The following is a 14099-nucleotide window of genomic DNA, read 5'->3' as shown; positions in this document are numbered from 1 at the left end:
CAGTGCTATTCCATCATAGTTTCCTTGCTGGAAAACCTTACACTTTTTATCCTGAGTGTCACTGAGGATGGTGCGGGGTGGTGCAGAGTGACTGTTTGCAGGCAGAACCTGCGGGAGGATTTTTGTTGAGGCCAAATTCCTCCTGGGACACAGAGAAGCACATGGCATGTGTTAGGCAGAATGTAGCCATTGTTCCTCACCCAAGCTCAGAGTTGTGGAGAATTGCTGCGGGGAATAACATGTGATCTCCTAGTGTTTTTTGGACAGCTAGAAATTTACTGTTCCATTCACTATGTACTTGGGGAGCTACAGTTGGGCTGTAAAGCATGGTAGAGTGAAAGACGATACAACGTGAAGAAACATGTTCTACTTTTCTGACACTTGTTCACATGTGCATCTTTTTTTCAGTGCTCAGTAAGCTTTGTCTCTCTTTTGTTTTAAAAGCTTTTCTGAGAATCAGACTCTTTTCTACAGAGAATTGGGCAGAGAAAAATCCCAATAAAATGAACTGTGCATTTCAATGGCCTGCTTGATGGGATTTGAGACTTGTGTATTTAAAAGTTACGTCTTGGCATAGCTTGCTCTTTTAAAACATACAACACAAGCTGTATGTCAGCAAAATTACTAAAACTATCTGCACAGAGAAGACTTTTCTCCCTGAATAATAATCAGTAATTATTTTTAAATGACAAACTAATATAAATTATTACTAAATAGCTGAACTATTTCCTTGGCATTGAAAACTTAACCAAAATGGACAATTCTCGAAAGTGCTGCAGAGCAGTGCCAGCCCTGAAAGGTTTTTATTACTAAGATTATGACTGGAATATTTTCCACAATTCCTCCCTTCAGTTTTAGTACCTTAATACTTAGCAACTACCACTAAAATTTTCAACCATTGCCCTCCTCACTGTCAGACCTTGGTGCCAGATACGTCTTCTGACAGTCCCTTCCTGTAAAGAAACCACATGGGGGAGAAAGTGAAAGGGGAAAAAGCCTGCAGTGTGGACATTTGCTTTTATGCAATGTAGGCATAGTGCCAGCATAGAGTTATACCCAACCGTTCCTGCAGCTCTGCCACAGAGGTAACCTACCCTTAGGGAGCACTGGAGTTAGGGAGCCAATAGCCTGCATCTCTGTGCCAACTCCAGGCCCTTGGCGCGTTCTTTCATCTCACAAGTCCAACAACAGTGATGGATATTTCTACAGGGTCTTAAGGGCTCTGGAAGCGGAGTCTCATTGCTCCCCCAGGGTTGTGCAGGGATGGCAGAAATTATCTGCGTCCTCCTTCCACCCCTATCTTGTGCAGCCTTCTCCCTGGTGATTGGCTTCATTGCTACAGGATGCTGTTTGTCCTTCCACAATTTTCATGGAGTTGGAAAACTCCGTTTGCATAGACTGCACAGATTTGAAGCCACAGCAGTGAGGAATTGCAGTAACTGAACTGTAGCTGAAATGTCAGTTTCTTTACCTAGACATTGCTTTTATTTACAATGCATAGATTTTGGGTTTGCTACTTGTATTTTTACCTTTCTGTAGAAGCTCTTCAGCTGCAAGGTGAGCCTTTAGCAGCTTGTGATCAGGTTAATCTTAATCTGAGCTGCCCTTGTAGCCTGTGAGGCTGCTGGAGGGTGTTGTCAGCTGGCTCCCAGTACTGCTCCCAGGGAGTAGTCATCTCTCTGCTGGTTACACACTGAGCATCCATCCCTGCATAGCTCAGGCCTAGCCTAAAACATTACTTTCTCTGACAAGTAAATGAATTAAATACTTTCAAAGACAGTGATCCACTCTAGAATTTTAGGATTGGGATTTTGAATTCCTCTGTTTGAGTTTAAATGAAGATTTATTTAAACTCCTCCATAAAGAGCCTGCTACTCTCCATTCCTGTCTAGCCTCTGTGGGTGATGGGTGTTCATGGGAGAAGAAGCCATGCAAGTGGCGTTTGTGGCCAAATGACTGTTCCCTGACTCCCCAGGGTAAGAAGCCCACATTGTGTATATTTTTGTGGATTGGTGCTATGAAGCTCTTTTCCTGGGCTCATTTTAGCCATGCGTTTGCTGTTCCACTGGTTGCCTGTGGGAGCAGCAACTCCATGAAGAAAACCGATTGCACTTTAGAATCTGCTGCCTATATATCCGGCTCTTCCACATTAAAAGTCCTGTTTGGGAAAAGGCTTTTAGATTTGCAGAACCAACTTCGTTTTCTTCACACTGCTTCTGATTAAGTATTATGCAAGGTAAATTGTATTCAGGAACCCGTGCCTTTGTAGTCTTCGTATTAAGCTCAACTGGCACATCTTTGGTTGCATTATTTTTATCAGATTTGCGCATTTGTTGACACGCAATAAACAATTCTGCCATGCTTAAAAGAAAAATTCAGCTTTTCCACAGCTGTGTTCACTTCACAGAAGGGGAAATGTCGATGAGTAAAACAGCAAATGTAGGTAGTCAGTTTTCAGAGGAGAGCATCCTGGGATGTAGCACTAGACCCAGACATTGAATTACTACTAGAAATGAGCTGGGAAGTAAGTTTACATGCATTCATGAGATAGTAATATTTTTTCTCTGAGGACAGGCAGATGACTTTTTGGTTGAATTCTTCTAGTTTTAAATACATTCAATTATACCATTATTATCCTTAAAGAAATTAGGCAACGTTTGTGTTACCACACAGTTAAGTACTAGAGGAGAGGATCATTGCACAAAGGCTTGACTTATTTATTATTTTTTTGATCTGTTTATTTTGTTGCGTAGTCCTATCCATTAGGCTTTTTTAGGGAGAGTTTTATTTTACAGATTCCTCTTTTAGAATTTTAATTTCATTCACTTATTTGGAAGATAGTGTACAGACTCTGAGAAATGAGCAATGCAAATTTTTGCTATTGACAATTGTTTTTTGATAAGTAATGATTTCTTAAACAGTCCAGCATGTTTGTGGTAAGGTTCCATGTCCATGTAGAGAATAAACCCTCAGCCTTCCTTCTTTTTCTTCAAGACTGAATAAAGGTTGCTGAAATTGCTGTGCCAGCTCTGCATAAAAAGCAAAGGTGGAGATTTGGAGGAGCTCACATTGTTCCAGGGTCTACAGTGAAGAAAAAGCACTCTTCCTGGATGTTAATTACGTAAAAAGAGGGCAATGAAGCGTGTAGTCTCTAAGTGAGCTGAAATGCTGAGACTGAAATATCTGAGATCATGGTGCATCCACCCACCTTCGCTTTCAGACAGGCGACTTGGGTACCAGTGTGTTCGTCTGAGGCAGAAGGGATCTCAGCACAGGGCCTGGGGCCTCAGTCAAGCCTGCATTATTATCTGTGAGCACAGGACAGTCACCAGTTTGAAGTTAGATCAGTAAGTCTATTCCATATTGAAGGCCTAAATGAGCAATAGGAACATTTGCTACCTCAAAATCTTTTCCTTGGCTGATTCCTAACGTATGAATGAGGCTAGTTTCTGCTTCTTACATGGGAAGGATCCAATTATAAGCAAGCCAAAATATCTGAAGGATTCATGTGTAAAGTATTTTAATGAGTAGAGGAAGATATTTACTCTTCGTTATCAAAATTCAAATAAAAGCAATGTAAGTCTAAACATTTTAGGAGTCCAAAACATTCATTTTCCAGGCCTATGAATCCAAATAAAACCTTTGTCAAGGTTTTTCAACATTTTCCACTTCTTAACTGGGATTGACCAAACCTTAATTTGCAAAGCTTGTGTTTTCTCATTAAATATTTTATAGTTTTTAATTTGGCTACCAAGTAAGATTTATCTAATGTCTGTAATTTCTGGGAATTTAATTCTGTTATCAATATTCATGCTTCCTTGGGGGGAAAATGAATATACATGCACTGAACTATAACCTGTTCTACATCTTATTCAAGCTGTTACTTACATACCATATTGCAAAGCACCTGAAAAGAAAACAATGCATTTCAACAAATTATCTATTTATCAGACATTTCTATCAACTGCAAGTGTGTAGTGAGACGGTACATTAGTGTTTTAATATATCATAAAGACAGACAATGTTTGAAAGTACATGTTAATCTACATTTTTAGGAATTACAAATAAGACAACTATGTGCACAGTAGTTTAAAATGCAGTGAACTTCTCTTCTAGTTGCATTGACAATACCAGTTCCTTACACAGTTGAATCTGGTTAAAAGCTCTATTCCGAGTGTAATAAATGTGACACCACAGGTACAACATTGACAACAGAGATTAAGGCTCTGTTCTGATGATTGTTTATTTCTCTGTGCATACCTCCCCTCCACTCCCCTCTTCTCCCAGCCCTTCTCCCCCCAGTACAACCCTTTTTTTTTCATACAGAATGAAAATCTCATTGGCTCCAGAGTATTCAGGAAAAAAATTTAAGATACAAGATTTTAGTCTAAAAGTAATGAAATGTGCAATGAATTAGAGATTCACAGCAATACCTGGCACTTATAAAGCTGTTTTAACTTTTAAATTATTATTATTGTTATTTGGGTATGTCAGAAGAAACCAGTATCCACATCCCATGGTGCTAAACACTCAAAACCAGGTAGCACACAGAGGTTAGAGTCCAGGACTGGAGATCATAGAGACTGATTTGGTCTCAGCAGTCGTTGTGAATTTGAGGAAGAACAATCATCTCTATATTTGAGATACAGAAGGTGAGGCACAGAAAACACAAATGCCTTGCTCAGAAACACACAGCGAACCAGTGGTAGACTTTGGGTCTGTTGACTCCCCAGTCACATTTATTTGTTGGCCTCTTAAACAACGAAGAGAAGATCTTCTGAGATGCACAACACAGGCCTCATATCATAGGGGAATCAGTGTCAAATGCACACAGCCTGATTCTGCGCTACCTTTTGGCATCTGTAGTCATGTTTACTTCATAAAGAGGGCCTAAAATACCCTCCGAACAAAGTTGATTTGGTGTCAATACATGTAGTTTAATAGAGAATCAGGCTCACAGCAATTACTCTGTTGCATGCTGAGACTAGAATTAACTGTTTTATTTGCTAATGAATTAAGGCTGATTCCTGTTTATATTAAGGCCTCTGTATCCTTCCATGATAGTGTAACTGTAGCTCAGTACAAGTAAGACTTAGGCTTTAGAAAAACTTAAACTTTTATTTCCCTTCAAAGTTAATGGTTTTAGTTGCCCTAAATGTATAAAGTAAGTGGAACCAAGCAACCTGTCTCCATACTATAAAATATTTGAAAAAGAATTGTAAAAGAACATAAAAGTAACCTGAGAGAAAACCAACATATGCTTGTTAAAGAAGAAAATTAGATTAGATAGACTTGTTGCCTGGTCTTGAAAAAGGAGAATTGTACATGATAACACACCTTTATATGAAGATAACTGGCTTGATGTTTGGTGGTTATGAGTATGCCAGATAAATTGTAGATGTTTATCAACTCTGGAGATCAAGTAATCTTTTATACTACTACAATAAAATAGAAATAGATTTATTTGGTATTTAAGTGCTAGACCTAGTTGGCATAAAGCTAGAGTGTGTTATATTCAGAGGAATAGGAAGATGAGACTCCAAGCTCAGTAAAATGCTACATGATCACAGATTTCTCCTATTGCTGTTATTAAAAGCTATTATGGGTTTCTTTCTTGGAATAGGAGTTCTCTAACTTTGCTCTCTGTAGCCAAGCATTATTTTAGAAATTCTTTTCTCTCCAAATGCTCTATTCATAACAGTTTTTGTTTAAAATCTTCCATTTTTAGATAACAGTTTAACATTTGCTGGCTAAGAATAAAACTGTCCTTGCCCTATTCAAATTTAAGGCCTGGGTTCCCATGGGTTGCAGCACTTTTAAACTTCTTTCACTTCTAGTTAGAAGTAGGTTTATTTTTTAAAGCTAATATGGAATTTGTTTGTGTAAATTAACGTAATTCCATAGGCATCAGTGTGACAATGATTACCCAGCTGAGGATCTGGCCGCTGAAATGTAACTCCAGTGGTTGGAAAAACTGTTTTGTATACAAGTCAAATAACAGCTGGATCATATGTGATGTTATGTTTAGTTTCATTGGCAATTCAGAAAATATTTAGTAATAAATTCCACGGTTTCTATTCCCTATTTTTGTATACAAATAAATCATCTTTTCTTAAACATTCTGTTTTTAGTAAGGCTTGTATTCATTGTCATATCAAAAGTGTTTTCTATTGGAGCAATCTTTCAGTTTGCTTTCCTTAGTTATCTTTATTACCAAATTCTACAGCATTCTAAACTTTAATGGTTATTAGCAACCCTGCACTTGAGTAAAGAATCCCATTAAAAAAGTATAAGGTATAATATCTTCTTGTCCAAAGCTAAGGCAGGATGAACAATAGTAATGAGCTCATCTGATCCTCACCTAACGAGATGTTGATTTTAAACAGTATTCAAAATACAAAGCCCAAGAGAGGATGTTGTCACGATGATAATTGCGCTTTCTCAATGTCTTGCTATAGAATTAGTTTTCCCTTTAGCAATATATAATTTCTTTCCTGAAGACCACACAAAGTTATTGTACTCTGTAAAGAAAAAAAGCACTTAAAGTGTTATGGATTATAACCTAGACAGAAGGATACAAAACCAAATTACTGTTCTATGATTCAGCTATGTCATGATCTAATATTGTTTCAAAATTATTTTTCTGTCATTTAGATTGGCATCATCTTCTAAACACCCCATGGGCTCTTTGGCATGCTACAAACTCAGCAGATGCACTGTCTTCTGGGCTTTACAGCTTCTTCTGATGAATGTACAACATTCGGAACAAAGCCACTCTTGACACCTTCCCATCCATCTTGTATTGAGATTTCTCCATTTTTTACAAGTTCATAGATGTCTCGTGTAAGAATTGTAAAGGACTCTTCAACATTTGTGGCATCTTTTGCTGAAGTTTCTATGTATTTCATACCACAGTCAGATGACAGTTTTTCAGCTTCTTCTCTTGTAACCTCACGCTGCGACACTAAGTCACATTTGTGTCCTACTAACAGGAACACAATCTGAAAGGGCTGCACGTGCATTTTTGCTTCCTCTAGCCAGTCCTTCACATGTTCAAAAGATCGTCGATTTGTGATGTCAAACACTAGTAAGCCACCCACAGAATTGCGATAATAAGAGCGTGTTATTGATCTATGAAGGGGAAATAAAAGGAAAAAGGAAAATTAAAATGCATTTTCACTTTATTCAAAGGTGATTACTTTTCCATATGGCAATATGTTTTTATCTTTTACAAGTTTTATTAAATAACTTTACTTTTTAAAAGCTGACTGAAATTTATTAATTTATCTACTAGATTACTGGTTTTTTCTTACATTCAAAATTCACTTTCTAAACATTCCTGAACCCGACACCTCTAGGGCAAATATTGAATGCTGAATTATTCTGCAAAGTGGTCTTTATTAGCAAACTGTGGGACATGTTCAGAGAAGAAAAGATATATACTTTTGGTGTCAAGTCTGAGTCCTTCAGCTTCATATAAACATGCACTTCACTTTGTTATAATCAATTATTTCAAACTGAAATATGTACACATATGTCAAGAAACCTGGAGCCTAAACTTGCCAATATACAGGCATATCCTTTTGCATTCCTTGCAGAAACATTCTTTAAAAGAAAGGTTATATAGATAACCGTAACTTTTTGTGCTTGCAGAAGTCAACAGGTAACAGGCAGAGAAAGGAAACTCCCTGAACAAAACTGTCCAAAAGTTTTGAGTGAGCTGGGCAAACACACACTTATTACAGGCAAGGGACACATCTGCCTCCAGCATCTCTCTCACAGAGGTTCAAAAGCTCTTTATATTTTACACATTTACATTTTTTTAGCATGAGGGCTGGCAAGAGATATTTTCTAATTTTGAGCCCTCTAAGCTCCAGAACATTCACTGGAAGGAATTTTGGAAGACAGAAACTCTTATTTTGGTTGAAAAATTTTTTCATGTGCTCTAAAATTAAAAAAAAAAAAAATGGGGAGAGAGAGAGAAAGATACACGAACTAAAAAATTATTTAAATTCTCTAATCATGAGCAATAGGGGAGAAAGAAGGTGAGAAGAGACATTTTAAAGGAAGTGACAGCCTACCAAAGAGTGGACACAAGCACTTGTTGCTGGCATAAATATAGAGCTAGTGTATACAGAAGTATTCTGCAAATGAAATGAGATGCACAATATCTAAACAGTCATCATTTGAAATTATAACGTAAGCTAAGAATGAATTCCATTTTATCTCACGATTATGAAGAGGATGCAGCCTCGAAACTTTCGGAAGGAGGATGAACTGTTCACAGTAGCACATCTTTCTATAACAGTAGCTCCCTCCGATTCTCATCTCATCACATTTCACAGAGTTTTTGATAACAATTTGAACACAGAGGTATAATTAGCAGCAATAGTCCTATTACAGATAGGTAAGTGCACAGATAAATAAGGCTTCGATTTCTTGGCATATCTAAATTCATTTAGCCACAGCAAAGAGCATTTGAAATGGTTTTATTTAGATAAGAGGGAGGGACTGTTTCTCCTAATGCTTAGAAAGATCTTTTCTACGTTCCCAGCAATAGACTCCATGCAGTGTCTCTCTGAATGTGAAGACAACAGCATCTTAACCTCAGATTAATTCAAATAGCCTGGATATGAAAAATGGCACACTGTTCCCCAAAATTACTCAAGACCATAAATGAGGGGTGTCACATTTTGTGAAGTATTAAATATAGGTGCCATAAGGATCTGCTTCTGGCTTTCGTAACCATTTTTTTCCCTTTAGAGTGTCTGCAAACACAAATGAAGGCATAAAATAATTTATGTAGTTCTAGTCAGAGCAAATGTGGGTGACAAAAATGGGATTTGATTTGGAGAAGTGAAAGCTAATACAACGTACTTTCATAAAAAAGAAAACCCAAACAAAAAACTGAAACAACCCTCCCCCCGCTCCAAACCTTGAAAACAAAGAAATGCATTAGCCAGGAAAGAAAGTAGGTTAGTATCGAAAATGCAATGCCTCATCTGCCAAGCATTTCTATATAAGAAGATGTTATATCATGTATCTATGAACTGGAGTACTGAAACAGCCCTCTGTGTGTTTTTGGATGCTTATACACAGCAGTCAGTACCCTCATCTGTTGTAAGTCCCTTCTGCAGAGATGTGCTAATTTACAGTAGCTGATGATCTAAGTCATTATATTGAATTATGTGTATGTATTGCATACACATAATGTATTAATTATTTAATTAATTATTTGATGCCGATGACTAAAAAGTATTCTGTAACTTTGTACTGTACATCACAAAAACTGGGTAAATATATTGGAGGCACAACAGTCATTTTTTCTGTACTTCTGGTATGTATAATTTGAAACTAGTTTTCTCATTGCCAAAAAGGAGATTCAACAGTAACTCAAGAAAAAAGCAATACAAAATTTTTAAAGACACATTGATGCATACAGTATCATGTTATGTGGTTTTCTAAAATCTGAGAAAAGGATCATAGAACTACAGAATCATTTAGGCTGGGAAAAATCTTTACGATCATTGACTATGATTGTTAATTCAGTGCTGCACAGTTCACCACTGAACCACTTCCTTGAGCTGACACACCTACATTTCTTAAATAACTCCAGGGATGGTGATGCCACCACGCCCCACACAACCTGTCCCAGTGCTTTTACACTTCATGAGTCAGCAGTGCCCTGGCAGCCAGGAGGGCCAACCCTGTCCTGGGGGCACCAGGCACAGCATCACTAGCTGGGCAAGGGAGGGGATTGTCCCACTCTGCTCTGCACTGGGGCGGCCTCACCTCGAGTGCTGGGGGCAGTTTTGGGTGCCACAATATAAGAAAGATATTAAACTATTGGAGAGTGTCCAAAGGAGGGCAACGAAGATGGTGAAGGGTCTGGAGAAGCTGTATAGGAAGTGGCTGAGGTCACTTGGTGTGTTCAGCCTGGAGAAGAGGAGGCTGAGGAGAGACCTCATTGCAGTTACAACTTCCTTGTGAGGGGAAGAGGAGGGGCAGGCACTGATCTCTTGTCTGTGGTGCCCAGTGACAGGACCTGAGGGAATGGCCTGAAGCTGTGTCAGGGGAGGTTTAGGTTGGGTATTAGTAAAAGGTTCTTTACCCAGAGGGTGGTTGGGCACTGGAACAGGCTCCCCAGGGAAGTGGTCACTGCACCAGCCTGACAGAGTTCAAGAAGCATATTTGGACAATGTTCTTAGGCACATGGTGTGATTCTTGGGGTTGTCCTGTGCAGGGCCAGGAGTTGGACTTGATGATCCTTGTGGGTGCCTTCCAACTCAGGATATTCTATGATTCTCTAAGTCTTTGTATAATCACATCAGACTATGGTTTAGGGAGGCTTTAAGGCAGTCACGGTGTTTCTTTTTCATTATGATCTTACTGATCTTTACCAGATGAACCAAACTTTCACTAGAAGCTTTATCTAATTTTGAAGAGTTGTTTTTATACTATGACTAAAGACTACATTTTAATGGTCTTACTTTTGAAAATACATATTGCTTACTGAAAAAGAATAGGATAGAGTTTTATTTTCAAGACGTGCTAGAAGCAGAATGTATCTAATATTCTGGTCTACTAAAAAGTGGGTCAGTGGAATCACCCCCACAATATTTTGCCTCTATTTAAATGAGCTCTCAGTCTTAGCACCTCTACCGAGCATTTTATAGCATTGGCGGTTTCATGATTTAATATATTATTGGATTTAAATACGGGAAAATTAAACAAACAAACAAAAATCATAGCAAAGTAGATGATGTAAAACACAGCCAAAGTAGCAGATTTCTCTAAATGACTGATCTGAACATAGAAAGAAACTGAGGGTCTACCCTTCATTTTCGTTAATCTGCATTACAGACCTGAGGCTATACTGCACGTCTGTAGGTTCTTGTTCTAGTAAGGTGTTAAAGGTGTTAGTGATTATGTTGTTGTTGTCCATGTGGCACCTCAAACAATGGGAGATGCTGCTTAGTGATGCCTTACTGATGTCAAAATAAATATATTCAATAACTGCCCTGTCAGGGCGTGTTAAAGATGATTTCTAAGCCAATGCATGAAATCCAGTTCAAATACGGAATAATCAATGAACTAGAGACGTGAGAATTTTTTCCAAATAATTCCTCCGAGAAAGTACATGACATTTTTTAAGAGATTGTAATGGCAGGTGTGTCACACCTTACTTTTCCCCTGGGAATGTCCCTAATGCCTGGGACCAAAAGAAGGGGATTATTATGCAGCCAGTAGTTTGCCCTGCATCCAGGGAACTCCCCAGGGAGCTTTAAAGACAGGTTTTACCTCCTCTAAAATCCCAATGCAAGTGAGCCAGAGCAGAATTGGAAATCAGAACTGCAAACTGCTTGGTGTTCCCCAGAATTAGATAACTTCTTGGAGTAATTAGCTCTTCCCTAAGATCGTCTTTGCTTGTGATCTGTAGTGTTCTCCATTAGCAGAGAAGGGAATGTGCAACATTTAAAACTTAATAAAATATTTATAATTTATTTGACTAAATGTAAAACAGACTATACATTAAACACCATGATATTTAGTACACCAACTGACAAGAAACTCTTAGCAGAAAAACAAATGCAAATATTTAAAACGACTTTCTTCAGGTTGTATCTTCTGAGTCTTAGAAAAAACACAGAGGTAAATTTAAGAGCAGCTGACTGCATGACTCATCAGTGTATATTCCCTGAGCACTCTGGGGTTAAAGGATGACTATAATTTGATTTTAAATGTATGCAAGATTCTGTGCATTTGCATTTCTTTCAGTTGAGTGTCTTGTCATTGGCCATCCTGGCTATATGTCAGCACATTCAAAATAAAGAGACTGTACACTCTTAGTCACTCATTTACAAGTATTCTGCATTCTGTCTGGAGAGCACAAAGAGGGTGAAAAATGCTAAGAGCTTTCCATTAACATTGTTAATTTCTTTGCTAACCCTTCAGAAGCCTACCTACAAAAATACATCTGAAGTTGTGACTCATGCAAGCCCAGGAACCTTGTTTGTTGTTTCACTCTAAGGCTTATCATAGAGAAAAAAAAAGTTGTCCCCCACTAAAACAATGCAATCCCACCTCTTCAGCTGGGTGTGGGAATCTGCACAACTGTTGCGATGGAAGACAGGGAGTACAGAGGAATTGATTTTGGCCAGTGAAAAGGCCCGTTTCAATCCTCCTGCTAGCATTCCAGTAACAACAGGTGCACAGTTCAGGTGCACAGAGATGGGCTACGCATTTGCCCGTGCCATGAATTCACATCTATTGAACCCCAAGTCCAAACTAAAATCCATACAGAAGTTGCCTGAAGTGGCAAGTACTACAGATACAACGGAGATACAAGAGTGAGTGAGTGACAGTACCAGCTTGTAAACTGGGAAATGACTGAGACTTCTGGGGAAGGAAAAGAGGGTAGTTTTGCTACCTGTTTGTAACAAAGGGGAGAAAGGAGAGTTTTTAATACTCAGTGCAGCATTTGAGCTAGTTTAGCTACATTATAAATGGTAGAGGTAGTAGTGAAGCAATCATCAGATCACAGCAGGTGCAGAAGGCAGATAAAACACTAATAAGGGACTGAAGCTGGCTGCCCAATGGCTTCCACACTGCCACGGCTGCACTGGTGCACACGGTGCTGCTGTGCTGGAAGGAGGAAGAGCTGGGAGGTGGCCTGGTCTCCAGATTGCATGGGAGAGTTAATGGCAGAGGGAAATACTGCAGGGGAGGATGAGTTCGGAGGGGATGACAAAGTAAGAAATGCAGAGTTAGGCAGAGGGCTCTTGCAGCAAAGAAAGAAAAGAATGTGGAGGAGGAATTTCTATGTTAGGTCCAGGACTTCAGGGGCAAGATGAGGGAGGGAAAAAGAAACAGGACAAGGCCACTTGTTACCCCACAGTGAGAGCTGGGAGGAGAAGGGTAGCTGTTCTTTGGTGTGTCTGAGGGGAAAGGGTGAGGAAGGAAACTCTTGAAAAGGAGCTGGTGGACAGTGGGGCAAGAGAGATGGTGGGCCACAGGGCTAGGACCACTGGCAGGCAATGGGGTGGAGGACTGTTTGGGGCAACAATTGGGTGAATGGAAATGTGCTGGGGGGCAAGGTAAAGTCCTTGGGGCCAGAGGTGTGTCGGATGAGGAGGGTACAGGGCCGGGAGGGCAGCAGGGTGTGCCCGGCAGCCGGCAGGTTTGGGGAGCGGGCGGGAGGGGGTGTGGGTAAGATCCCAGGTCCTGTACCTGAACCGCTCCTGCCCCGCTGTATCCCAGAGCTGCAGCTTGACCCTCTTGCCGGGCTCGATCTCCACCAGCCGGGAGAAGAAGTCCACCCCCACGGTGGGGTCGGAATGCAGCGGCCCCGGGAAGCGGCCCTCGGTGAAGCGGTGCAAGAGGCAGGATTTGCCCACGGTGGAGTCGCCCAGCACGATCAGCCGGAACTGGTAGATCCAAATCGCCGCGTCCATGGCGGCCCCGGCCTGGCCCGGCTCCGCCTTGGGGCTTTTCTTGGGGCTCCTGCGCGGCCGGTGCCTGCACCGCGCCCCGATCGCCCCCACGCCCGGCATCGGCGCGGCGGGCGGGCGGCGGCGGGCGCTGCGCGGGGCCCGGGGCGCCGCTCCCGCGGGGGCAGGACGGGGCCCCTGCGCCCGCCGCTCCGGGCGGGGCCCGGGTGCCGGCTCCCCCCGCCCCGCTCCCGGGGCGCCGCGCCGTGGTCTCCGCCGGCTGCCCGAGCGGGGCGGGGCGGGGCGGGGCGGGCGCTGTCCCTTCAGCACCGCGCTGCCCGGCTCCGGCCGCGGCTCCGGCCGCGGCTCCGCGCCCCCGCTGTCCCGGCTGCTCCCGCTGCCCCGGCCCTGCCGCCGCCGGTGCGCGCTGGGGCCGCCTCTGCCGCCCGCTGGGCGGTGGCGCGGCCGAGCCGCCCGCCGGGGCCGCCCTCCCACCGCGCCGTCATGTGCGCGGCCAGACGGGCCCTCTTCCGCCGCGCCGAGCGCAGGGAGCCCACGGAGCGCAGCGCGGCTACCCGCGCCGAGGGAATGCTGCCCTGGGGCTACAGCCCGTGCCCAGCGTCCAGCTCCCCCCGCGGGCAACAAGTGTAGGGTTGGGCCAGGAGAAGA

The 14099-nt window shown here is 41.8% G+C and overlaps 1 protein-coding gene across 1 annotated transcript; it reads right to left on the bottom strand.

Moving 5' to 3' along the window:
- Positions 1 to 3922: 3922 nt before the first annotated feature.
- On the bottom strand, positions 3923 to 13567 carry RAB39A (RAB39A, member RAS oncogene family). The gene is made up of 2 exons (XM_048295180.1): positions 13231 to 13567; positions 3923 to 7131 (listed from the first exon to the last, which is right to left on the bottom strand). The coding sequence occupies exons 1-2, from the start codon at positions 13551 to 13553 to the stop codon at positions 6705 to 6707; spliced, it is 750 nt and encodes a 249-aa protein (XP_048151137.1). The 5' UTR covers positions 13554 to 13567; the 3' UTR covers positions 3923 to 6704.
- Between the last annotated feature and the right edge of the window lie 532 nt (positions 13568 to 14099).

This window comes from Corvus hawaiiensis, chromosome 2 (genome assembly GCF_020740725.1).
Source record: "Corvus hawaiiensis isolate bCorHaw1 chromosome 2, bCorHaw1.pri.cur, whole genome shotgun sequence".
Lineage (NCBI taxonomy): Eukaryota > Metazoa > Chordata > Aves > Passeriformes > Corvidae > Corvus > Corvus hawaiiensis.
Note: the sequence above shows the minus strand (reverse complement) of the source record. Positions and strands in the feature narration are given on the sequence as shown.